The 27,833-nt window shown below is 37.4% G+C and overlaps 1 protein-coding gene across 3 annotated transcripts in view; it reads right to left on the reverse strand.

The window, feature by feature from the left end:
- The window catches only part of LOC149503604 (otoferlin-like), a 101,028-nt gene that overhangs the window by 30,179 nt on the left and 43,016 nt on the right, over positions 1-27,833 (reverse strand). For all 3 annotated transcript variants that reach the window (XM_089734488.1, XM_089734516.1, XM_089734552.1), the window contains exons 4-7: positions 8,898-9,250; positions 5,714-5,977; positions 3,937-4,123; positions 1,836-1,898 (exon numbers count right to left, since the gene is read on the reverse strand). In XM_089734488.1, coding sequence (XP_089590614.1) covers positions 1,836-1,898; positions 3,937-4,123; positions 5,714-5,977; positions 8,898-9,250 — 867 coding nt within the window. The remainder of the gene's footprint in view (positions 1-1,835; positions 1,899-3,936; positions 4,124-5,713; positions 5,978-8,897; positions 9,251-27,833) is intronic.

Below are 27,833 nucleotides of genomic sequence, written 5' to 3' on the forward strand. Positions count from 1 at the left end.
ACCCCGAGGCTATACGAGCAGATTATAGCCAATTAACCTAATAAACATGAATATACTCCGTGAATAGAATTTATTGCATCATTTAAAAATTAGTTATTTTTAAGCCGAGCTTCGACTATTAATGGATATAAGTAATATACATAACTACTGAGAGAAAAAGGTGGAAATTATTTGGTTTGGTTTTATTTTCATTTCACGATCTTTATTTCTAAATGATATATAATACGTCTATCTATATATCGAAATTATTATTTGAAAGGACAATGCCCATTTTCTATGGGCGTTTGGGCCCCTAAAAAAAGTTGTCGGGTGATGATGATTTTAACTTAATTTGATAGACAAAGAAATATCGTTTCATATTCAGAAAACGATTTTTATATTCTCACCCAGGTTTAAGAGAAATCTGTTTTTTTCTGCAGCTAAAATTAAGTTGTTAATTGTTTTCTTCGAAATCAATAATCGCTCTCATAATTATTTACAGTATTAAATAAGTTAATTGTGGTTAATGTTGCTAGAAATAAGCCCTTACGTACATTTTATTATTATTATATCCTCATATTAATAATAAAATGAAATGAAATCCGGAAGCCGGCAACGATATTGTTGTTGTTGTTTTTAAATTCGCCAACAAGCAGGCAAAGAGCGTAGCCTATACAGCCTAGTCTGTCATAGTTATATTTTTATATATTTTTTATGTTAATAAAAATCCGGTGTATTTATTTTTATTGCTTTTTGGGAGTTTTGACGTCAACTTGATGAATAGCACGTTGAGTGAGCGTGAATTTCCGCAACCTTTAATCTTGAAAAAAAAAAACAGTCACTGCTATGTTAGCCACAGTTTTATTCCAATGCCTCAATAATCGTGAACAACGATTATTGACATTTAATACACAAAACAACACCCAATTTGTATATTATACATCACAATAAGCTATTAAAAAAACATAAAATAAAACTTCAAGTGACGCTTCACTCGGATTGCTGCCAAAACTCTCTGATCATATATAATAAGAATAGAGTAATGGTAGGCCATTGAGATTTTTACTAATGGAATCATTAATATCTAAACATATTAAATAATTCATGGTTTTAAGTAATAATTATTATTACAATACATAAATATTGAATTGAACAACAATAAACTAAAAAGGCTGTGAATTATAACCATTAGCAATTTTTTTAATTTGTTGTTCAAGTCACAGACTACTCTTTCGTTTGTCAGCATATAAGTTTACTATAAGGCTGTATGGGCTAATTTTCCCTTTGTCTATTGGCGAATTTAAAAACTATGGCACTCAGTTTTGGGATGGTATCAAATAAGTCATTTATTTTTTTGTAAAACAATGCCAGGGTGAAAGAAATGTTGATACATAAACTAAACAACATGAAAAAATAAGGCATAGTTTTTCAAGTACAAATAGTTTTGTCATGAAATTGGCCCACTTTTGGGCATTGTCCTTTATTGTACAGATTCACCTAATAACATGAACCTAATAACATACCTGATTATCTTCATCTTCTAGTTATTTGGCTTCTTGTTCCATCTAGTATTTTCTATTTATTCAATTTACTACATGAACATTCTAAAATACAGTCCTGATAAATGGTTTTACACGCATCGTTTTCCGTTTTCCATTAACTTCACTCAAACTGCGATCAGTTTACCTTATATGCGTTTTGTTATCAAAAACAAGATCACACAAAAATACTACTGTAACAGTATACGATCGGAATAGATTATAGCCATAGACACAAATCAATTGATAGATTCGCGCCGCTAGCATTCGCATTTGATTTATAGAAGCTTAGTAGAGAACGAAAGAAAGTGAACTTACCGAAAGCGTTATGATCTTGTCGAAGAGCATAATCGGCGGCATGTGGAAGTCGAACACAAAGTACTGTAGACAAAAAAAGATTTAAAAAATTATTTTGTGTATTAATTTCTCGAGCTTACTCGGGGGTCATAAAGTCACACAAACTGCTAATCTTCGAGATAAAATTAATGTTTGCTATGTGAAAAAAAAACACATAGCAATTTGTACTACTAAGATTACTGGTGGCAGGACCTCTTGTGAGTCCGCACAGGTAGTTACCGCCACCCTGCCTATTTCTGCCGTGAAGCAGTAACGCGTTTCGGTTTGAAGGGTGGAGCAGCCGTTGTAACTATACTTGAGACCTTAGAACTTATGTCTCAAGGTGGGTGGTGCATTTACGTTAAAGATGTCTATGGGCTCCAGTAATCACTTAACACCAAGTGGGCTGTGAGCTCGTCCACCCATCTAAGCAACAAAAAATATAAATAAATACTAATACCAAACAAAAATCTCGAGGGTATTTTTATTATTTTTATTTATTTATTGCTTAGATGGGTGGAAGAGCTCACAGCTCACCTGGTGTTAAGTGGTTACTGGAGCCCATAGACATCTACAATGTAAATGCGCCACCTACCTTGAGATATAAGTCCTAAGGTCTCAGTATAGTTACAACGGCTACCCCACCCTTCAAACCGAAACGCATTACTGCTTCACGGCAGAAATAGGCGGGGTGGTGGTACCTATCCGTGCGGACTCACAAGAGGTCCTACCACCAGTGATTACGCAAATTATAATTTTGCGGGCTTGACTTTTATTACACGATGTTATTCCTTCACCGTGGAAGTCAATTGTGAACATTTGTTAAGTACGTATTTCATTACAAAAATTGGTACCCGACTTCCAAGTATTTTCGATACATCTGCTTAAATAGCAAACAAACTTATCTAGAATATAATGAAAAATAAGGATATCGCGTGTTATAATTAAAACTAGCCTCGTCTTAGTCGAGATTAAAACAAATTAAACTATGTAACATATTATTTTAGTAATAACGAGTGCCACGTGCAACACCGAGCTCATTATTGTACAACTGAGTATTTTTATGGGTAATATAAAAATATCAGTCGTTTTCTCCTTTAATTAGGCAATGGCTTTAGCGCTATGGACTATGTCTACACGGACATTGTTATAGAAACGGTAATTGACATTGTTAATCTAAGAAATTAATGTTCTTTTATTGATCCGTAAATTGTGCGCTTGCGTGTCTTTTATTCGATTTAATTGACTATGTACTGTTTCAGAAACTCGGGAAAGGCTATCTTTAAAGTAACATTAGAATGGTGGCCAGGGACCTGAAACTGCGATACTTTAAGACAAATATTGTTCTGTATGGAAACTAGCGACATCTTGTAGCGGATGCCCCTAAACTTATGTGTTGTTAAAGTTTGCATAATAAGTAAGCATTGCATAACTAAACACAGAAAAAGAAAAAAAAACATACAAGTCTTTATTTGTTAAAGACAAATTGAATAAATTTTATCAATTTGTGGTTTCTGAAAATTTACAAAATCCTTCATTAAAATTAAAATATAGGATAGGTAATATGTTACTGCTATCAACAGTAACAATGAGAAACTAATCGAAGCGAAGCCATCTAGTGGCCGAAGCCCGTAAACATTTTTGTTGAGTGCTTGAGTTGCTTATCTATAACTAATTTATGTGTATTATCTATGATGGTGGCACCTGGGTAGCCTTAACAAATTAGTGTTCACACATTAAGCTAATTCAGTGGTCCCACCGGAGCGGCTTGCGTCAGTAAATCGTGATATTAAAATGTTTAATTATGTTACATATAAATAGAGCGGTTTTATGAATTAACTCAAATTTTTATTGGTAATTTTATTCGTGTTTTAAGCGCTATTTGTGCCGCTTTATTAGAAATACACTTGAATAAGTCAACGATATTTGAAATACTGTGAAAGAGATGGTAGCGCGTGATAACTGACGTAGCATATTAAGTAATCCAACACAAAAAAAAAGCAGTGAATTAAGCGCCAGTAATTTTGAACTTAAATGGACGGGGTTACGGAATATAACCTAATGGTATTGTGGTAGTACTTACTTCATTATAATATGGGCAATTAGTGCTCTCCTTAACGCTGGTATATTTACGGACGTCACCCACTTGCACGCAGACCACCGGATCCATGTTTAGACCAGCCAACTGACGAGCTTCGATGATAGTGACGCAGACTTGGAAGTCGGCTGCTTTGAGAGCAGAAGGTCCAGCCATGTCCAGTACCGTACGTCTGAACCAAACATAAGAGTTTTTACATCATAAATGCCATTTTTCTTAAATTTTAGACTACTAACAAATTGTTCTAGAACTCACTAGTGCTTGGGTCCATTTTTAAACCGCACGGCTTATCCTAATTGTTTTATTTTACAAATATCATTAAAATACGATTGAAATTTGGAATTAATTAAGCGGAGTGCCAACTATTTCTATGATTGTCAATACCAAGCAACGAAGTGAAACATTAACTCGTCTGATTGCTTACGGGAATTAATTTAAACCTAGCCAAAGAGATGCAAGTAGAAAATGTATTTTTAAATTTACACTTTTAATTTAATTTATATGCTAGTTGCTGAGTATTGAGATAACTAGGGCGACAGAATGAATTAGCGTTCTAGCACAACCTGAAGGTTTCACTTTTAAAGATTTAATAAAAGGTATTCTAATATGTGTTTTCAGATACGATGAAGAAAATTTAGTCGGTATTGTTAACCAGATTACAGTAGAGAATTCTGGGAATTTCAATATGCCTGATAATTCAAATATTTCCACTAGAATAACTGAGTAAACGGATCGGTTATATTCAGGAGTACAAGTGAATTATTAAGTTTATCTATTGTGAGGAAGTCATCAGAGATGTTAACGGACAGGCTGTGATCATGAGGCTCACTGGGCGCTTAGTCACTTTGATCACACTGGAGCTTCTATATCTCGACATAGAAAATATAAGGTCGTTAATAAGTTATTTGTAAAAATCGACTTTATATCGAGGGGTGAAAGGCTATATTTGGTTTAAGCGACTTTTTTACAACTTTACAGGACGGATTTTTAAGTTTAATTTTAGAAAAAATATCATGACAAAAAAAACTTCTTCAGCTATTTGAATAGAGTAAACTTAAACAATTAAAAACATCGAATTATTTATGCTAATACTAAATAAAACGCAGTCAAATAGTCTACTTATTTACTTCTACTTATTACGTCTACTTATTTTTTCGGATTTTCGGGAATTTCGAGAAATCTAAGCTCTAGTCGTGGAAATAATACACTATTTGAATGTTAAATTTGAACAAATGAAATAATGGACATCCGATCTTCTCTAATATCGTAATGCTTATCATTTGCTTTGAAAGCCTATAAGGTTTAGGTTTCAGTTGATAATCAAAACACGAAAAGTTACATCAAATAATTTGGAGTACGGTCCGCGGTCCTCTGTTAAATAAATTAACTAGACGAAGTAGAAGCTATCAGCAATTATCTCGTAACTTGCGTTGATTATAAATTAAATCTAAATAGTATTTATTTGCGTTTAGCTTTAAAAAAAATGATCGGAGATCAAGTTCCGTGTATATTCGTAGGTAGATGAGCATGTGAACGCTGCCAGTCTGCTTGGGACATTTAACTGCTACACCACGGAAATACTTATGGCAGTACTTACCCATATTGACTCACAATACGCCCTACCAATTTAACTCGATGTAGTGAGGCTCCATTTAATGTTTCAAGCTTTCTGACACAAATCGCGCGGTATATTAAATGTAGTTACATTGTGCCAAAAAAAATTTATCCATTTGTCTGCATGGAATAAACACAGTACACTTACAATCTCTTTATCTTTGGAGTGTCTGGTAGAGGTTTTGGTTCGGTAACCATTTCATCGGATGAATTGGAAGTCTGACTGATGGGGCGGTCTGGTTCCGATGATGGGCCTGGCATATCCAGCAAGCCTTGTTCTTCGTCGCCGCTGCTGTCGTACATTCGTCTACCCATACGCATCAGGTTTCGGACGCTTTTGAAAGCAGAAGTCCTTTTGCGTTCTTGGTCTGATATGGTTACGGTCTTTTCAGTGCCCAGAGAGAAACCACGCCTGTTTAACGAAATATTATTGAAGTTAATATTAATATCAGTAAAATAAAGAGCTTTAACGCTATCGGTAACAATGAGCAGTGGAATTTATACAGGAGAAATCACAAGCAAAATAATTTCCAATTTACAGTATTTCATATAAACACGGTGATGATAGATAGTAATGATCGAAACAAGTTGTAGCGGAGGACTTCCTTCACCGCTTCAAATTGTCCGACGATATTAGGGAACTCCTTAGAGCTAAGAACGCCTCGATACGCGCCTACGACAGGTATCCTACCGCGGAAAATCGTATTCGAATGCGTGCCCTACAACGTGACGTAAAGTCTCGCATCGCCGAAGTCCGAGATGCCAGATGGTCTGATTTCTTAGAAAGACTCGCGCCCTCCCAAAGGTCTTACTACCGCTTAGCTCGTACTCTCAAATCGGATACGGTAGTAACTATGCCCCCCCTCGTAGGCCCCTCAGGCCGACTCGCGGCGTTCGATGATGACGAAAAAGCAGAGCTGCTGGCCGATACATTGCAAACCCAGTGCACGCCCAGCACTCAATCCGTGGACCCTGTTCATGTAGAATTAGTAGACAGTGAGGTAGAACGCAGAGCCTCCTTGCCACCATCGGATGCGTTACCACCCGTCACCCCGATAGAAGTTAAAGACTTGATCAAAGACCTACGTCCTCGCAAGGCTCCCGGTTCCGACGGTATATCTAACCGCGTTATTAAACTTCTACCCGTCCAACTCATCGTGATGTTGGCATCTATTTTCAATGCCGCTATGGCGAACTGTATCTTTCCCGCGGTGTGGAAAGAAGCGGACGTTATCGGCATACATAAACCCGGTAAACCAAAAAATCATCCGACGAGCTACCGCCCGATTAGCCTCCTCATGTCTCTAGGCAAACTGTATGAGCGTCTGCTCTACAAACGCCTCAGAGACTTCGTCTCATCCAAGGGCATTCTCATCGATGAACAATTCGGATTCCGTACAAATCACTCATGCGTTCAACAGGTGCACCGCCTCACGGAGCACATTCTTGTGGGGCTTAATCGACCAAAACCGTTATACACGGGAGCTCTCTTCTTCGACGTCGCAAAAGCGTTCGACAAAGTCTGGCACAATGGTTTGATTTTCAAACTATTCAACATGGGCGTGCCGGATAGTCTCGTGCTCATCATACGGGACTTCTTGTCGAACCGCTCTTTTCGATATCGAGTCGAGGGAACCCGCTCCTCCCCACGACCTCTCACAGCTGGAGTCCCGCAAGGCTCTGTCCTTTCGCCGATGACACGACTGTCTACTATTCTAGTAGAAATAAGTCCCTAATCGCGAAGAAGCTTCAGAGCGCAGCCCTAGCCCTAGGACAGTGGTTCCGAAAATGGCGCATAGACATCAACCCAGCGAAAAGTACTGCGGTGTTATTTCAGAGGGGAAGCTCCACACGGATTTCCTCCCGGATTAGGAGGAGGAATCTCACACCCCCGATTACTCTCTTTAGACAACCCATACCCTGGGCCAGGAAGGTCAAGTACCTGGGCGTTACCCTGGATGCATCGATGACATTCCGCCCGCATATAAAATCAGTCCGTGACCGTGCCGCGTTTATTCTCGGTAGACTCTACCCCATGATCTGTAAGCGGAGTAAAATGTCCCTTCGGAACAAGGTGACACTTTACAAAACTTGCATAAGGCCCGTCATGACTTACGCGAGTGTGGTGTTCGCTCACGCGGCCCGCACACACATAGACACCCTCCAATCCCTACAATCCCGCTTTTGCAGGTTAGCTGTCGGGGCTCCGTGGTTCGTGAGGAACGTTGACCTACACGACGACCTGGGCCTCGAATCAATTCGGAAATACATGAAGTCAGCGTCGGAACGATACTTCGATAAGGCTATGCGTCATGATAATGGCCTTATCGTTGCCGCCGCTGACTACTCCCCGAATCCTGATCATGCAGGAGCCAGTCACCGTCGACGCCCTAGACACGTCCTTACGGATCCATCAGATCCAATAACCGTTGCATTAGACGCCTTCAGCTCTAATACTAGGGGCAGGCTTAGGGACCCCGGTAACCGTACTCGTCGAACTCGACAAAGAGGTCGACGTGCAACCTAACCCATGCATCAGCCCGCTGAATTTCTCGCCGGATCTTCTCAGCGGGTCGCGATTCCGATCCGGTAGTAGATTCATTCGCGAAACAATTGCTCTTGAGTTGTTAGGTCTCCTTCGGAGGCGCTCGGGCAGTTGTTAGCAAATCCCACCCCTCTTGGCTGAGCCTTTGCTCGCCCACCTGTCCTGGTGAAACTGGAAAGGCCTTCGGGCCACCAGTAAACTTTCAATCAAAAAAAAAAAAAAATAAATAAAAAAAAAAAAAAAAAAAAGATAGTAATGACTGTTATAAGGGACTTGGGTCAGTAGTAGCTAACAAAATGTGTACAATCGATATTAGCTATGCGAATAGATTTGAATAATAAATTGTAAGTATTACTAACATAGTTAAGATAAAAAAAAAATTGAAAACCATCCATGATCTAATTTGAATTTCTTATTTTGATTTTCGTATTTAGAACATGAAGAGAGTGTCATTTTTACTGAACTTTTTAGTTTTAATGCAAATATGGTTCCGATAGGGCTGTATTCAAATTCATATTGCGTTTCATTAATTACGAACTGCCATAAAAGACAATTTTTCACGCAAAACATAAACAAACTTCATTGATATACAGATCACAGCAGCTAAACGCGTTTTGAATATTTAACTAGTTGCCGTAGGTACGACAAACAAAACTCATATACGAATGAAAATTGGAAGAGAAATATATTTTTGGTTTGTTAGCATAACTTAACCCTATTTTAAACATTTCATTGAAATTTACAGTATTATAAGTTTGATTAAAAAAAAAACATTAAAATTGAATACCTGAGCAATCTTTTTCCAACATTTTTAAGTTTGTATCCACGGGATTCATCCCCCGAATCTATGTCGATGTATACCTCTTTCTTTTGCATCGAACGTTCAATATTAGCGATGTTACGTTCTATGTTTTCCAGGGCGTTTTCTTCTTCTATATCGATAATTGTCGAAGTGCTGGCCACTGATCCATCTTGTGAACCGCGCAGTGAGGCGCGAGCCGATCCGTGCACTGACGGCTGATCTTTAATGGAACCTTTAATTGAAACTAGCTCGCCTGGATTTTCTAAATCTTCCATATGTATAACGACAGGTTCTTCAACTATTGGTGCTACGTAGAAAACTTCCATATCCACGAAAACCTGAACAAAAACAAATGTTATATGTGAATGTTTTAATAGGTATTTGTCGTGAATGTGATCCGATTGGGCTAATGTGTCGAAATCAGTTAAAAGTTAAAATTATCATTTCGACTTGGAGAAAAAGGAGCGAGCTGGATAACGGAAAAAAATAAATGAAAATGAAGAATTTGGAGATGAATGGATTTGGAGATATGGTGCTTTTATCGCTGTACCGTACTGTGTTTGCGCATTATATTGCTCTCTCTGATTATTATGCCCACTGGGTTTCTCGCCGGATCATTTCAGTGGGTCACGTTCCCGATCCGGTGGTAGATTCTCCAAACAGTGCTCTTGTTAGGGCCAGTGTTAGCAATACTCCCGGCTTGAGCCCCGTGAGCTCACCTACACGCCAAGGAGAAGCTGAAATAGCCTCTCAAGGCTATCAGCATAGGTAGGAAAGAAAAAGATTATTGTTGTTTTGATCAATGCTTTTTCCAAACCCAAGTTAATTTTTAAGAAGATTGCCAAAAACGCGCCAATTTGTTGTTTGTGTTTAAAGACGAGATGTTTTTTAAACGCTTTAATCGGTTCCTACTAGTAGGATGAAAGAAGGCTATAGCGATAGACAATATTTTAAATAATCTAATATTTTTTTCGTATCACCTTTGCAATTTAAAATGTAATTTTTATCATACATATTTTCCAAACAACGTAACTTATATTGTGTAGTCGAAAATTTTGTACAGCATTGTTAAAAATGTCAATACATATATTACGCTGACTTATTATTTATTCGTAGATTATGCTCCTATAAATTTATCTATATATTAATACGTGAAGCAAAAACTTTGTATCCCTTTTTACGAAAATTGCGCGGACGGAGGAGTATGAAATTTTGCACACTTATAGAAAATATAGAGAAGAAGTGCACAATGCTAATATTTTTTTGTGACATATGGGTTCTGATAGTCATTTAACATTAGGCTTGGCGTTTGTCCGGTCACCATTCATGTTTACTTAGAACTAGAAATCGAGAACAGTACAACCATTTTTCTCAGCAAGTGGATCCAATTCATCATATCATACAGTGAGCCTAGGTTTCAGGAATATTCATATTTTAATTCATCGAATGTGAAAAGTCCGTCCTATATATTACAATATCAGAAGGAATCGGTCAACGCGATTGTTTACACAGCTATGAAATCACTAAATAAAACTCCATGGTCTAAATATTATCCCGGATCAAAGCTGAATTCATCTTTACTTATTGTAACCACTCCGTTCATTCACAGTGCGTATCCAGATATAATTTTTGGTATCCGGCTCTGGAGTGAAATTTCTTTCAGGTAGTCCGTCATTTTCTACTTCGGGACTCAAAAAAAGTCCTGATCGATTTATAGAAGTATTTTGTAAGCACGTATATCTGTGATAAATACAGTTACCAGTAATTTTCAGAAGGGCCATTTCATCGTCTGCCTTAGAAGGTGGTTAAACAAGATGAAAAAGCAACGATTTTAATTAACGTTTCCAGTTTTAAAGCAACAAGTTAATTATGTTTGAATTTAAAAGTAGTTTAGGGACTTTTGTCAACTTTCCGCTACACTCTCTTGGTACAGAAGCGAAACATATTTCATTTTATTCTGTTATTTATCATTTGAGAGCAACGTCATACGGTCTAATTAAATATTAACTGACTTATTTGTGGCAAATGACTGTCTGCGGTGTTTAGATAAAATGAGCGAACCGGGTCAACATGCCGAAGGCCTTTTCGGTTTGTTTTTGTATTATGTTTGAAGCTAGCTTGAACTTTATATTTATTTTAAATAATTATTATTTAGTTTAATCGTCAACGTAAATCGATACGATTAGAGGATTAATTAAGGGAGCCGTTTTCAAAAACAACCCGAAACGTTAACTATACTTGAGACCTTAGAAATTATATCTCAAGGTGGGTGGCGCGTTTACGTTGTAGATGTCTACGGGCTCCAGTAACCACTTAGCACCAGGTGGGCTCTGAGCTCGTCGACCCATCTAAACAATAAAAAAAGAAAATAAAATAAAAACTATGAAAATCACAATCGAAAATTTTAATTTATATATATAATAAGTCCATATTTTAATTAGGTGTTCAATGTTGAAATTCAACTTTATTCTACTGATACCTATTGTTGGGTGTTATTTTTGTACATTAATTTTTTTGTTTTGTTGTCGAAATTTGTTCTTGGGCGGTGGGGGATAAATCAGTTTCCAAAATACTTTAGTGAATTATATTGAAAAGATTGAAGGTCGACCATAGTCTCTATTAAAATAAAAAATCTATTGATAAACAGAAGAAAAAGTAATTATGTGTTTTATCTTTGTCGGCGGAGCAGTATGGCTTTCGAGAGGGCCGCTCAACGGTGGACGCGATCCTTCGCGTACGGGCTCTCTCGGAAGAAGCCGTCTCCAGGGGTGGGGTGGCCTTGGCGGTGTCGCTCGACATCGCCAATGCGTTTAACACCCTGCCCTGGTCCGTGATAGGGGGGGCACTGGAAAGACACGGAGTGCCTCTCTACCTTCGCCGACTGGTGGGTTCCTACTTGGAGGACAGATCGGTCACGTGTACCGGACACGGTGGGATCGTACACAGGTTCCCGGTCGTGCGCGGTGTTCCACAGGGGTCGGTGCTCGGCCCCCTTTTGTGGAACATCGGGTATGACTGGGTACTGAGGGGTGCCCTCCTCCCGGGCCTAAGCGTAATCTGTTACGCAGACGACACGCTGATCGTGGCCCGGGGGGGGAGTTTTGCTGAGTCTGCTCGTCTTGCCACCGCTGGGGTGGCGCATGTCGTCGGCAAAATCAGGAGATTGGGCCTCGACGTGGCGCTCAGTAAATCCGAGGCCATGTGGTTCCACAGGCCCCGGAGAGTGCCACCTGTCGATGCCCATATCATGGTTGGAGGCGTCCGTATCGAGGTCGGGGTGCAGTTGAAGTACCTCGGCCTCATTCTGGACAGTCGTTGGACCTTCCGTGCTCACTTTCAGAACCTGGTCCCTCGTTTGTTGGGGGTGGCCGGCGCGTTAAGCCGGCTTCTGCCCAACGTGGGGGGGCCTGACCAGGTGACGCGCCGTCTCTATACGGGGGTGGTGCGATCAATGGCCCTATACGGGGCGCCCGTGTGGGGCCAGTCCCTGGCCGTGGGGGTAGCGAAGCTGCTGCAACGGCCGCAACGCACCATCGCGGTCAGGGTCATCCGTGGCTATCGCACCATCTCCTTCGAGGCGGCGTGTGTACTGGCTGGGACGCCGCCTTGGGTCCTGGAGGCGGAGGCGCTCGCCGCTGACTATCAGTGGCGGGCTGACCTTCGTTCCCGGGGCGTGGCACGTCCCAGCCCCAGTGTGGTCAGAGCGCGGAAGGCCCAATCTCGGCGGTCCGTGCTGGAGTCATGGTCCAGACGGCTGGCCGATCCTTCGGCTGGTCGTAGGACCGTCGAGGCGATTCACCCGGTTCTTGTGAATTGGGTGAATCGTGACAGAGGACGCCTCACTTTCCGGCTCACGCAGGTGCTCACTGGGCATGGTTGCTTCGGTGAGTTCCTGCACCGGATCGGAGCCGAGCCGACGGCAGAGTGCCACCATTGTGGTTGCGACTTGGACACGGTGGAGCACACGCTCTTCGCCTGCCCCGCATGGGAGGGGTGGCGCCGTGTCCTCGTCGCAAAAATAGGAAACGACTTGTCGTTGCCGAGTGTTGTGGCATCGATGCTCGGTGACGACGAGTCGTGGAAGGCGATGCTCGACTTCTGCGAGTGCACCATCTCGCAGAAGGAGGCGGCGGGGCGCGTGAGAGACGCACAGGCCCGCCGCCGTCGAGCGGGGGCCAGGGAGGCGGATCTCGCCCAAGCCCTGGCCCTCTAAGTGTTTCGGGTCCCCCTCATATGTCGGTCTGGGGACCGGCGAGGGGGACCTAAGAAGACGTCGTGCAAGCTGCTCTGCACGCGTTTTACGCATGAGCATCCGGGTGATGGAAGGCCGGCTATCCTCAACCCACGCTGGTTCTGACCCAGCGGGGTATTCCGTAGGATAGACCATTCTAACCGGCGCCATCTAGGCGGGCTTCGGATAGCCTGCCGACCGAGAGGGCTGGTGGTCGTGGCGCCGACGACCACCAGTCCGGCGTCCCGAGGGGGAGGGTGATGGGAGAGATGTGCTCCGCACTAAACGCTTCACTTTCCCCCCTTTGCCTTTTCATGAGTTTTGTCTCATGCGAGGTTTGGACGTTGGTTGTTGAGAGACAGGAGGTTTTAGTCGGTTCGACTCCGACATACCCCGCCCTCCATCCCCAGGGAAGGGCGGAAGTCCGGCGATTTCCTCCTGACAAAAAAAAAAAAAAAATGTGTTTTATCTTTGCCTATTCGTATTTGGATTAATTCGATACGCTGCATAAAATAATTTAAAATTATCTGCTACTTTAGGCTATTTCCATTTGAAGCTTCTCGTTAACCCCAAAGATAACAGAGTGAGTACTCATTGCGATGCAAATGCAATGCGTAGGCAGCACAGATAACAACGTAATATCGCCGCTAACAACAAGATGGTCTCAAATAAAGAATGGTAGATTTTCTTTCTTGCCTAATCGCCGGGAGAGTCGAGAGGCTATTTCGGTTTCCCCGATTGGTAGATGAGAGACTGTGCTAACGCCTTAGGGCGAGCAATGCTTTGCTGCTACCACAGGATTCGAATACGTGCCCCACTAAGAAAATTCGGCGCGAAACTAAGTGAGTCGAACGGTAGTAGCTATACCTACTAGTATTTATGTAGATTACAACCCTTGCGGGTTTTGAATATATTACGCGGTGTTATTCCTTCGCCGTCGTCGTTGTTGAGTATGTATGAGTATTTATTTAAGGTTCCGCACATGATAATATTTTGGCAATTAGAAAATCTGATCCCAAAGTGGCACGATACGGTTAAATTGTGAACACATAGGATTTAGAAAGGAATAGAAATACAGGATCGTAGACCTTTTTTTATTGCTTATTTGGGTGGACGAGCACAGCCCACCTGGTGTGAAGTGGTTACTGGAGCCCATAGAAATCTACGACGTAAATGCGCCACCCACCTTGAGATATAAGTTCTAATTCTCAATTATAGTTACAACGGCTGCCCCGCCCTTCAAACCGAAACGCATTATTGCTTCACGGCAGAAATAGGCAGGGTGGTGGTACCTACCCGCGCGGACTCACAAAAGGTCCTACCACCAGTAATTACGTAAATTATAATTTTGCTGGTTTCATTTTTATTACACGATGTTATTCCTTCACCGTGGAAGACAATCGTGAACATTTGTTGAGTACGTATTTCATTAGAAAAATTGGTACCCGCCTGAGATTCGAACACCGATGCATCGCTCAACAAGAATGCACCAAACGTCTTATCCTTTAGGCCACGATGACTTCCAAATTTAAGTTAAGAATGCAATATGATATCATCTTACATTTGTACAAACAATGTTGATCAGCTGACGTCGATGCTCCCGTTTCTATCCTCAAAGTTTAACGAGCAAGCCTTTCTGGCTGATAAAGTTTAATTACAAGATTCTTAGCGTTTAATGTGCACTCACAAGACGCGTTATAACACGTCCTACATCGCAGTAGCTTATAGCCAGCTGGAAAGTTTAGATTACTTCAGCACTTCTTACTAAAAATGTAATGTGTTTTGGAAATTTTCACAATAGTATTTTTTCTTCTTCTTTCTTTTCGTGACCACTGAACCACGATAAAGTTTTATTTCACTGAAATGATTAATTTACCTAATGTTCTTTTATTCACGTACGTACATTCGTAAAAAATATAGCCATAGATAGGAATAGAATAATAAAGAACAAATGCACTTCTTATTTCACTAACAACATATTTAGCTTTACTTGATATTGGTTTTAATTAAAAAGTTAACCAAACTGTTCATCAACTCGGTACGATCACAAAATACTTTCCTAACGCTAGCCAATATTAGTTAAAACATATTATGCATTGTTACGTAATGTTTTTAAACTATCGACGACAGGCGAACAACTAAGTTGGAAACTAATCCACCTGATGGCTAGTAGTTACAGTAGCCAATAAATATGAGGCTAGAGACTGAATCCGATGAAGGAAGTCATATCTCAGCAAACAGCGTGGACTATATATTTTTTTTTATTGCCCTTGTAGGCAGACGAGCATACGGCCCACCTGATGGTGAGTGTTTACCGTCGCCCATGGACTTCAGCTTTCAGAACCGTGTTAAAAATGACTCAATCGAAACGCATAACGCACCAATAATTTATGGACGAACGCACTAGTTCTATATATTAGGAATGAGCCGAGGATTGGTGGTGCGATGGCTTAGAAGGAGATTTCGGGATCATAACAGATCGTTCAGAGCATTCCCCGGGTAACGTATACAACTTTTTTACTACTACTGCTACAACTACATACATAAGTTCTCTCACCTTCCTTCGTCTATCAGTTTAGTTCCATACTTTCATACCTAACTCCCTTATTCCAACTGCCACTGTCATTATTTTGGATTCTGGTCGTAAGGCAAATAACTTTACTTTTCTGGCGAGAAGTAACGTTATTGTTGCATCAATAAACCAATATTATGTCCCAAGCTGGCAGCGAGTTCTAAGTCCAATAACTAACATAAGGTGCAACATCACAAGCTCATCATAACTTGAATAATTCATGAATTACATAATAAGTAAAGCAGACTAGCTAACATATATTTGTTCTCCATTAAAAAAGGACATTTCCGACATTAATCTTACATTACTTATATGAAAGTTATAGGAAAATTTTGAATTAGAATTTCGAAATTATTGTATTTTATAAATTAGACGTTCGTTTGATATTGTAATTTAATAGGTGTGTATCGTATTCAATGAATAATAAAAAAATGAATATTCTCGAATCCTTGGCTCGTTTTATATTTTATTTAAATATGTTGGATCCCCTGGCTGAGAAGAATGTTTTAACATATTTATGTGGTTTATGTAGCGTTGCTTTTATGGTTCTTGGTGCACGAGTTAGTGGAACGAACTAATAATCTACCATGCTCACTCGTTTAGAGACATAAACTCAAAACTTCATTTGAATTGTGTAATACCTGTTCCACTCTTCAAACCAAAACGCATACCTGAACAAGCACGTACTTCATTAGAAGAGTTGGTGACTTTCCGCGGTATTAGATTTCTAGCATAGACTTCGCCCGGCAGGCGTACACCGCATGTTATCCTTAAGGCCACGATGACATCAAAACGTTTCTTGACTTCTAAATGATTGTAAAGATAAAGTGTATAACAGATACTAACATAATATTTTTGTAATGCATGGTTGTTTTCCCGACCGCGCCACTGTGACCTTTCTGATCCGCAATTTATAACACCTTGTTACTATTGCGCCGAGACCTACCTAATATGAACAAACAAGCTTCGCGTTTGTTTTGCTTCTGATTTTTTACAAATTTAACATACATTATATTACTGTTTTTATGAAGGAAGGTTCATTATTGACCCTAAGGCTTTTCCAGCTTCATTAGGACAGGTGGGCAAGGCTCGGCCATGAGGGAAGGGATTAGCTAACAGCTGCCTGAGCGCTTCCGTGAGGAGACCTAACAACTCAAGGGCAGCTGCTTCGGAATAATTCTGAGTTTAGTACCGACTATATGTTATTTTTAAAACTTAAAAAAAATGATGGAAGGCGGTCTATTTTCTACCATTCCACCTTTTTTAACTTCGTGGGTGATGTTCTTACGTGTAGCTTCTGTTTGCACACGTTTAAGAACAAGATACCAAAGCCATATTAGAGAGCATGAGAGGCGCGGACATTAGCTTTTAAGTTATTGAACAGAAAATTTTGATTCCCGTTGCCGAAAGCGGCTTGGAAACATGGATGGATTAAAAACTTACATTATGGACCAAAATAGAACTAAAATTTCATAAACTTTGCTTAGCTTAAATAAGAATTTAATCAAAATTGTAACTCTCTTCTGGACGCTGAATGATAGTTACTAAATTACTGGCTAATACAAGTTGTTTGTCGGGGCGCTACGCCGTTTGAAATTCAAATTAGCTCACTGCGCTTTCAGCAGAAGTTGTATTTCACAAAGTGAATTTTAGATGTGCGACCTACCGTGAAAATACACAGAGTGCAACAGCTTCAGTCGACAAAATATCACTTTTGTGTTGTATATGTACCTAAATGTGTACTGTAAATGACAGTAGAAATACAAAATTGATACAATTGAAATGACAAAAAAAACTATATTTCCAACGTTACGATGCGTTCGTATTGTTGCAGCACGCCGTAGCATTTCGTGCCCTATGTGAGACGCGTCGCTATTTGCGATGTGATTGTTTAAATAAACTAAATGATAAAACGATCTAATTCGAATAAATTAAATCGAAATTCTTGCCTACGTTTCTCATTTGATTAGTGAAAGCTCATTATGGATCCTCCCGATCTATTAATGGTGCTTTTAGGTACCTCAAGCACTGGTCACCGTCCTCGTCGAACCCGTTGCTTGCAACGAAGGGCTCGACGAGTGAATTAGCCCAAAGACACAGCCCACTGAGTTTCTCGCCGGATCTTCTCAGTGGGTCGCGTTTCCGATCCGTTGGTAGATTCTGCGAAACATTGCTCTTGCTAGGGCCAGTGTTAGCAACACTCCAGGTTTGAGCCCCGTGAGCTCACCTACACGTCAAGATGAAGCTGAAATAACCTTTCATGGCTATCAGAATAGGTAGGGAAAAAAATGGGAGACTTTTTTATATTTTTTTTAAATATGCCGTCGAATCGTTGTAATAAAAACGAGATTCATCGCTCATAACGACGTCGTAAGCAAACTGAGACGAATCTCCTATAAACTGTATGTAGATGCTGTCAATAAAGGCCAATTTTCAATGAAACTCAATATTATAAATTCAATGGTAAAAAGTTAATAAAATAAAAATTTGATACGTCCATATTTTCCTCAACATTATTTAATAGCTTATTCTAAAACCAGCCAAAGTTTTTTGTTGGCTTGAGTTGGTACATGTGAATGGTCCAATAAATTAACTTATAACTACTCCTGTTTCAGTAAATATTTAGTTGTACAAGAAAACGTAATATTCAATAAGCAGTATTTACAATGCAGTAGTACCAGTATAATAAATACCTCGCACAGTCAAATAATAATTTGTAAGTTTTTTTAAAAGAATTTATAATATTTGCGATTATAGTTCATTATATAAGTACAGAGCTAAAGTAATCATGAATGGTTCGACTTTAATAACAATCAATAATACTGTCTCAATTAGAATAATAGCTTCAGCTTTGAGTTGAACATTTCATAATAAGTTCGTGATATTAGAATGGCTTCAGACTAAATCATGTTTTCAAAGATTTCAAAGACTAACCTAACCTAAACTAACTTTGATGTTTATTGAGTTGATCCCAGGGCTTGAGTTAATAAGCAACATTTCTGATACATCTGACTTCACTTTTGAACTTAGAACAACTCTAACTTGAAGAAGTTTCAACCATTGTAAAAAGCTCATTGAATTTCTTGGAAAATTGTATTTGTTAATGAAACGACAAGGTCTTTCGTTGTTATACTAATAATTGGTTGTATAAATAATGCAGATGTAAATATTAGAAATATAGGTAAAGCAAAAAAAAAAATATTTCATACAAAACAAAAATCGGATTGGAATAGAAGCTACGACCATGGGGGTCGCTCAAGTCAGCGGCTCTAATAATTACGCTACCAAATCAATAAGAATAATAACCTAATACTTGTACGTTATTATTTATTGACTAGTTATTGACCAGCTATCAATTTAAATTGAATCAAATAGTTCAAAAACAATATAAAAAATTTAACATTAATTAAGAAAAGTAATTAATATAGAATAGGGATAACAAAAAAAGGTGTAAAGAAACATAAAATAATTATTTTTAGATTCCTTTTCTGTTTTCTTGTTTCTTTGCGTACATTTTTGGAACTTCTCATATAAATCATATAGTTTTGTCTTTTTTTAATGTAACTTTTTCAATCCTTTTTTTTATTATTGCCAACAAGGGTGGATAAGCTACGGCCTACCGGATGTTAAATGATTACTGGAGCCTATAGACATCACCAAAGTAAATGCCGCCACCCACTACCCAATTAGTCCGACGTTATGTATTAAAATGATTGTCGGCATACCCCGGTAATTACGGGTTCAGTAGTCTATCCAATAAAATACTAATTGGCAATACATAACTGCCCGTACTTAAAATCGAAAAATGATTACGCATATCATAGGAATACACTATTAGATTCGACCTGATCATATCGATGATGCATGTGGTAGATTCTCTCTCTGATATTCAATTACTTTCGACATGATCCATTACAGTTTCGGGACAATTTGCCACCTTATAAGAGCATCAGATCATGATGGATTGTTGAGCGCCTTCAAAAGTCAACAAGTCTCTTAAAAGAATGCGAAAATAATAAGATACCAAACGATCTTAACATTTCAACAGAAAATCTAGAATAGTCTATTCCTAAAGCTGGATGACAAATAGCAGTAGATGTAACCTTTCCACATGAATGTACAGACAGAGAGCGAGTACAGCGTAAACAGACAGAGTAAACACGAACAACGATGACCTTCTTGTTTATCCTGCATTACAAAGGTACAAAGGCTTCCGTTGCAAAGCTATCCACGATTTCAGCGGCATCCCGTCGGCTTTCACAGTCTTTGCGTTCAAAACTTTTATATATTAACATTGGTTTCATATTTATTGTGTACGAGACCCGTGTTTCTTATTTATGATATGAACTACCTATGTCGAGGGGCAAAAGGCTATTGGTTCATGTGACATTTCGCGACATTTATCTTTGTAATTAATGGTACGTTTTATTTGGTATTATAGTATCAACAATTCGATTTTTTTTAAATTGAACTTCAATTAAGTTTACCCCATTCAAATGCTGAAGAACTTTTTTTTTGTTATGATTTTTTTTTCGAAATTTTATGCATTAAAAGGCTCTTAAGTTGCAAAAATGTCGCATAAACCAAACTAAATCGATATAACGAATAAAAAACGTAAAACAGATTAGGTTGAATCGATTTTTATTCTTTTGTATCATTATTGGTTTCTTGATTATTGTACGAGTAATATGTGTTGTTGACACAGCTGATGTCATTTGAAATCCATTTAAGACAGCCTTACAAAATACCCGTTTTAGGATCACTGTTCTCTATAATCCCTAAATAGGACCAAAATAGATTCGTATTTCTCCGTAAAATACACGCTCAACCGCTAAGTACGGGTTGATCTTGTTTAGGCCGGTCATCCGCTGAATTATTAAATGTTGCGTTCAACCTGGCTCAACATCGCTCGGTAGTTAGCAATAAACAAAAGGTTTCTCTTTAATTTTCCGATTTAGCTTACGTTAAATCCTGAACACGGCTCAGCTCCTTTGAATTTGAGTCCGTCACGCTTAAGCCACCATTAAATTTGTGACAATAATGATGTAAACGTCAAATGGGCAGCTTTTTTTAAGAACGTGGATTGTTTATTTGTTGAAAAGTAAAAGTTTTCGTCCATTCCTTGACAAGGGTCTTTGATGCTTTAAAAATATGTTTAAAATCAGTCCCTAGGAGTAGTTTAGAATGGGTTGAGAGAGCCTGTGTAATGGAAAGTGCCCGAAGGCGCGTACCGTGACCTCGGACCTACTGAGTGATGGGCAGACTTTACCCAACCTTTTCCGCTTAAGACAACACACGATTCTGAAGGGTTCATTTTTCAATTCAAAAAGTAGCTAGAAACTTCCGTTCCTCATATTTCTAAAAAGAAATCTTTATAATAACGCCAATCAATCCTTCAAGTTTGAGGAGGAAAAAGTGTGCAATTTTATTCATTGCTCTTAAGGTTCCAATCTATTTTCCAAATGCATTATCTTGTTTATTTTCTTAAATACACTTTCAATATTTTTTTAAAGTATACCACGTATTTTAAATTATCCAACATCTATAATAAAAAAAATGAACCCACGTTTTCTTTTCACTGTCCAATGTCATCCAATTATGAGCTCTGTTCAAAATCTAGTTTAACAACAATCTATTTAAGATCAACAAAAAAAATTATCAACAACAAAGCGATTCCTAAATTTTCTTTACGTATTTCATTAATTTCTAACCCATTGTTCTTTTTTCGACATTTTTTTATTCGTGGTTACCGAATTTAGAGAGCCGTTCAAAGGTCTCAGAAGGCTGGTTTAAAATCGATTTAAAATTACACATAAACAGCTATACAAAAAGCGCGTTAATAAAGTGCGTGTTAAAGTGTGATTTCCGTTCAACATAAAATATTGACGGGAACATAATCTAAAGCTGCAGGCAAGCAGCAGCCTATAAATTTAAATCGTAAATCAAAAAGTTTCCGACCACGGGGGAAATAACTGAAGCTGCTGTAGTGGGAACAATGGAGGTTTTCTTTTTATTGTAACATCGCTGGAGCTGCGGCAAACTCAATCGAAACTAACTTTAATTCTGCATATATTTTTTTTATCTTATTGTTTCTGAGCGTACTTTTGTAGCTTCGTCGGAAGTCTGGCAGAGTAATAATGGCTCTTAATATTACGTTGTAAAACCTATTGATGCTGTATAAAAAAAAAACAAAGGAATCTCTTTATAGACCTTATGCGATCATCTACGAGCATAATCTTACTAACTAATTCCTTAATATTAACTAATTTCTTTCATACGGAAATGAAAAATTGTTAATTTTACATTAAGCCTTGTTGTTCGCTGTGTATCTTGCGAAGTTCAATATCGATCTTCTTCTTTTTGTTGTTATAGACCAAGCTTTTATTCGATTCACTTAATATTGACAACTTTAGGGTTAAAAGTAAGGCAGTTTTGAAACTGTTGCCGTAAATAAACAAATAAATAAAACAAAGTACGGCAGTTGCCTGCTTCAAAATATTTAATTTTACTTATTTAAATTTAAATGAATGAAATCAATTCACTTCGTTTAAAACTACTTTGTAATTTGCAATGTAATTTACACTGTTACAAGCACAATAATCACGGGTCGACTGTAAAAATATGTTACTGAAATAGAAATTTGTTTTTCGGATTTAATAACTTATTTTGTTTTAATACCCACCCACATAGCTCCCACATAGCTAGCTCTCATTGAAATATCTATTTACTTTGTGTACGTTCTTATCCCATGAACTATTTAAAGAATCGGTAATATTTTTGTGAAATATTTATATCTGCTAAACCTTATATAAAAATGTCGCAAAAATATTACCGACCCACTGGAAAAATAGGCAAAAAATATCTCTAGAAACATATTTCTCAATGCTTAACTTAGAATTGCCTCACTTTTTATATACAACAAATATTCAAAAGAGTGAATGTTTTCCACATAATACCAATTATAAATCCTATAAACCTTTATTTCAGTAAAAACCATATATTTTATTAGTATTACTTATGTACAACATCTACAAACACTACACAATAATATCTGACTCTATTTTTTTTTGAGTTTTTCATAATTGCCTGCTTGCTGCTTATTAACTAGCAGTCCCTCGATATTGCTCGATATAAGGCATGTTACAAATCTGAGGACGAATCGCAATTAAGCAGGTGTATCGTGTCTGTTTCTGAGCACTATGATAACCTTCAACAACATTAATCTTAATACATCAATTGTAAAGTTTGTAAACTTTCGAGACTAAAACGCAGACGTTGTGGTATTAATATTAATTGTGCTTATGTGGATTTATTTATTAGAACTTTTCCGTTATTGTTTATTCCATAAGTTTCATAAATATTATTAATATTTTAAATGTGCGACGATCACATAAACGAATGTTAAAAAGTAGTTTTTAAATTTACATAAAAAATTGTGCTCTCATTTATTTAATTTGTAAAATGTATTTACATATGTATATCGGCATAGGTTATACACGGTGCTAGGCTAATGCTGGACCCCAAATATATTACCACGGCATATATCATCATATATATTATCATAATTTCTCTCATATTGACTGAAATACTCACTGAAATAGTCTGAAAGTATTACAAATAGTGTTTTTTTTAAAAATATAGCACGTATCATACAAAAAAAGCCTTACGTGACAGCGTTAAATGTAAAGAGCTGGAATTTACGTGTTGCTTATTCATAACGTTATTCATTATAACACGAAAGTTTTTGCCGTCTCACCCTGGCTCAATAAATGTAATGTAAACATGGCAATTACTTAAAAGCTTGAACGATTTCAATTTTTAAAAACGTTTTCGTCGAATTTTTTTTATTCTCATAGCCAGCACACAAATTTCTAAAAAACTCATGAAAATCATAATGTCGACGTTCAAGCCATAATTAGAAAATAATTTTGAGATAATTACCAAAGGAGAATATCGAACTAAAGAACTACCGCGATTTAACAGACATTTTATAAAGTCAGTACAAAAATCAATTTATGACAAATTGTTGCCCAATTTAGCAGTTGCCACTCTGGCACGCAAGCACTGAGGCAGATTGATTAGCTTCTGAATTATTATTGTCATCAACATCGAAACTTTGTGCTATATGTTCAGTCGGCTACATATTGAAATTGTAGCTTAAATATTCCTGTTTAATTTTTTTTTTATTGATTAGATGGGTGGATGTGATTTGGGATGTGGGTCCTGATATGAAGTGGTTCCCGGACCCCGTAGACATCAAGAACGTTAATGCTGACACCCCCCCCCCCTACCCTAAGACAAAAGTTCTAAGATCGCAGTTATAACAGTACGAAACGCATTACTGCTTCACGGCAGAAATAGGCGGGGCGATATGTTGGCAATTCCGATCGCCAACATCATTTTTGTATCCAAAACAACAAAATTGGAACGAAACACGAAATGAGAATATTATGACTTCGTCAAATTCGTTGCTAGTTTCAGTGGTCTTAGCGAAAAACGTTTTCAACTTTTATTACTTAATGAATGCGAATAGCATCGCAACTTATATTCTCATGAAATATATTTGCTTACTGCAAATTTTCTATGAAGCGTGTTGTGAAATTCCGAGCCGCGGTTTCACCTGCGTTAAATAAGTAATTCATAAAATCGAAACACGTTTCATTTTCCCAAATTAAAGTGTTACTGTCGTCCTTGACGTAGTAATAATAATTATATACCCGGTGTTATACCGGATCATGGTATTTAAAATTATCTAGTAAGACATTTTTTTTAATTCGACCATATCCATTTTTTAAATATTGAATAATAAGCAATTAATTTTTATTGTTTAGTTTTATTTTATTATATAGAAACATTCATATTTATAATAATTTATAATTTTATAGTATAAATAACGTGAAAATCTTTTAATTAAAACGAAGCCACGGTAACATGTAATTAGTAATTAGTAAGTTCAGGATTTATTATTATTTATAATATATTATATTATTTATAAACAAGGAGTTTCACTACTATTAATTTTATTAAGTACATAAAAAAATTATATACAATAATATATAACATACAATAACACAAATATACAAGTAAACAGTCCCAATATAAACGGATTCCTATTTCGAATGTTTCTAATTTTCATAGTTTGATTACAAAAATCATAATAAGGTCTGATTTAACGTAGATATCAAAAACCGGAAAATGAAACTAACAAATTTCGGAAAAAAGAATCGTATACCTCGATGTGGTACCGACTCCAGAAGCTGACCAGGTTGACCAATGACCCGAACAGGAAATAAAACACGTGGTTGCTATTACCGGGAACATGGCCACGCGAAGGAGAAAGAAAAAAAGAATGTATTTTCCGCGAGCGCCCGAAGCGTTAGAACTTTTTTCCCCGATGTCGGTTGTAATTTGTTTACTTTTTCATGATGGAAAATTGCTTTTGCTTTGTTAAATATGTAACGTAATGGGTCCGAATAAGGAAAACATGTTTGATTCTTGTACTTCAAAGTTTTCTTTTTCCTACATATATTTCGTTAATCTTGAATAGTAAATTGCAGCGAGTATTTTAATTTTAGACACCACAATATCACAATAATATCACAATTTTATTCGTGTTCGCGTGTACAATGTCGGTACGGGTAAGTGTCAGCATTCCGTAGAGTTTTATTGAGAATTCACATTACATTTATAAGCTTCTGTAACCAGTACCGAATTTCAACCAATCAAAAATTGTTGTTGTAGTGCATTAAAATTTCAAGGACATAATTTTTACAGTATGAATTCTGTTTTTAACCGACTTCAAAAAAGGAGAAGGTTCTCAGTTCGACCGTATGTTTTTTTATGTTTGTTACCTAATAACTGTTGACTGGGTGAATCGATTTTGATTATTATTTTTTTATTAGAAAGCCGACGCTTTCCGTTTGGTCCCATTTCAATTTAGTCCAGTTCTGATAATGGTATCCACGAGAAAACCATATAAGTCTTAAATTTGCATTAAGTACGTGCGAAATAAATGCGAACGTGAAATAGACGAATAACTCAATAACTCAGTATCACGCCAACCCATTTCGATGATTATTGTTTTTAGTGTATATTATTTATTTTTATTTAATATATTTTGTACACACAGCTGTTAGAAGAAACACGACAATAAAGATACAGTGTAAAAGGGCATAATTAATTTGTTTTGGAATACCTTTATTTTTTTCTATTTGAAGTCGGTTTTTGTTAAAGCATGCCTATTTACAATTATATTACCGCAACAAACAAAATATACATTTCGTTGAAGCCAACCAACATTCAACAAACGTTTTGTTTTCATTGTACTCGAGCTGTATAACATTTTTACTGCACGTGGACAATGATGTTCTATTTCTGGATAAACGTGAAAACTTAACCTTTCCACGTATACTCTCGGTTATGAACCAGTCTATTGTCGAGATATAACTTCTTCACGTTGAACCTTTGTCGTGTTGGTCATATAATATTCTTTTATTTACGCAGGCCCGTATAAACCCCATTTGCAGGTTTTTTTTTCGTTGAATATTTATGAGAAGAATATAATACGTTATTTAATTTGATGAATTTTTGCTCTTTTATTTTAATTAGAACAATAAGACACTTTTAAGGCTGTCTTCGTTGTTACAATTAATATTACTAGTGGCCCCCGGTAGTCGAAATTCGACTATAATTAATTGAAATTATAAGTTTGTACACTATTATGGTTCTATTGTCAAATACTATTATAATTCTTTAATCACAGATCTGGCCAAGACTACACTTTAGACAAATAATGTTAAAGACAAACAATATTTAATCTATTCTCAATTTGACAAGAGACTATAAGCAATAAGAAAAGTTTGACAATAAACAAATAGTATGCATGCGTGTGTGTGTCAAATACATGGTAGTGTGTGTAATGTTTTTTTATTGATTTAATGTATTATTTATGCATAATTTTTAAGAAAACATTAATATTCTGCACTCCTTCTCTATATTCTCTATAAGTGTGGGAAATTTCATATTTCTCCGTCCGCGCAATTTTCGTAAAAATGGGTACAAAGTTTTTGCTTCACGTATTAATATATAGATAATTTTTCAGAAATTTATTTGCATACCGACATTATTTCGATAGTAGAAAGAAGAGTACAAGGAAACTGTTCGATGGAATTCGATCAAAATACGAATTTCAGTGGAAAACTAAATTGGTTGAGCCGAAACTGCGTTTTGCGTTTTGTTATGGTCTGGAGCCGCAACGTTGGCAACCTCATCGGCCGCTTGATTTACATCTGATGGGATTTCAATGGAATTGGAACTCGGTTCGCAATTCTCTGGCGAGGATTGCCTATCAGCTGTTTGAATTAAAGGGAAATTGGTATCTGTTAGTGCGATGAAATCCTCTCACAGATGTTTAACGGAATGTTGAATCTTTGGATACTATAGATCGATATTTGAAAGTAAGCAAGCCTATCAACAAGGAAATTAGCAAAATTCATATACATAAGCCTTAACTTTATGTGTTCCAATCTTAATTTTTACACAAATAATATTTTATTTGGGTTCAATGTACGATCAAATTGATTTTATAATTAATAAAAAAAAATCCAATGCGTTTGATGGAGCTGAGTATACATTTTGTACTTCGCTAACTTGTGAGTTCCCCAGTTTATATTGTGGAATTACTAAATTAGCAGACATGTAATCGCAAATGCTGCCGGTCTTAAGGTCACATTTACTAACGCCTTAACGTATGCTTACTCTGAAGGAAAATACGATAGCCTATTTTAGAGAGGCTATTTTCTCAACATATCCCTGAGTTGGTTTTTTTTTTGGATGATTGCTTGTAGTGGATCGTATGTAAGAAAGCAGGGGTAACTTTCCTGTCAGCGAGCGCGAAGCAGCCATGCCTTCTGGTTTGTGTTACAATTAAGGGTGAATGATAGGCGGTGCCTGAAGGTGCGACATGGTGGCCGGTAGGTTGGAAAATGGCTTTGAGCTCTTTTACTAATAGAAAAAAAAAACAATGAGAACATACATTTTAAATGCTTAGTTTTTTATAAAATTTTATAGGTCAATTTCCAGTTCCTATTTAACATTATTTTGATGTGCGCAAATTTTT

This window comes from Bombyx mandarina, chromosome 01 (assembly GCF_030267445.1).
Source record: "Bombyx mandarina strain Sakado chromosome 01, ASM3026744v2".
NCBI classification, from domain to species: Eukaryota; Metazoa; Arthropoda; class Insecta; order Lepidoptera; family Bombycidae; genus Bombyx; species Bombyx mandarina.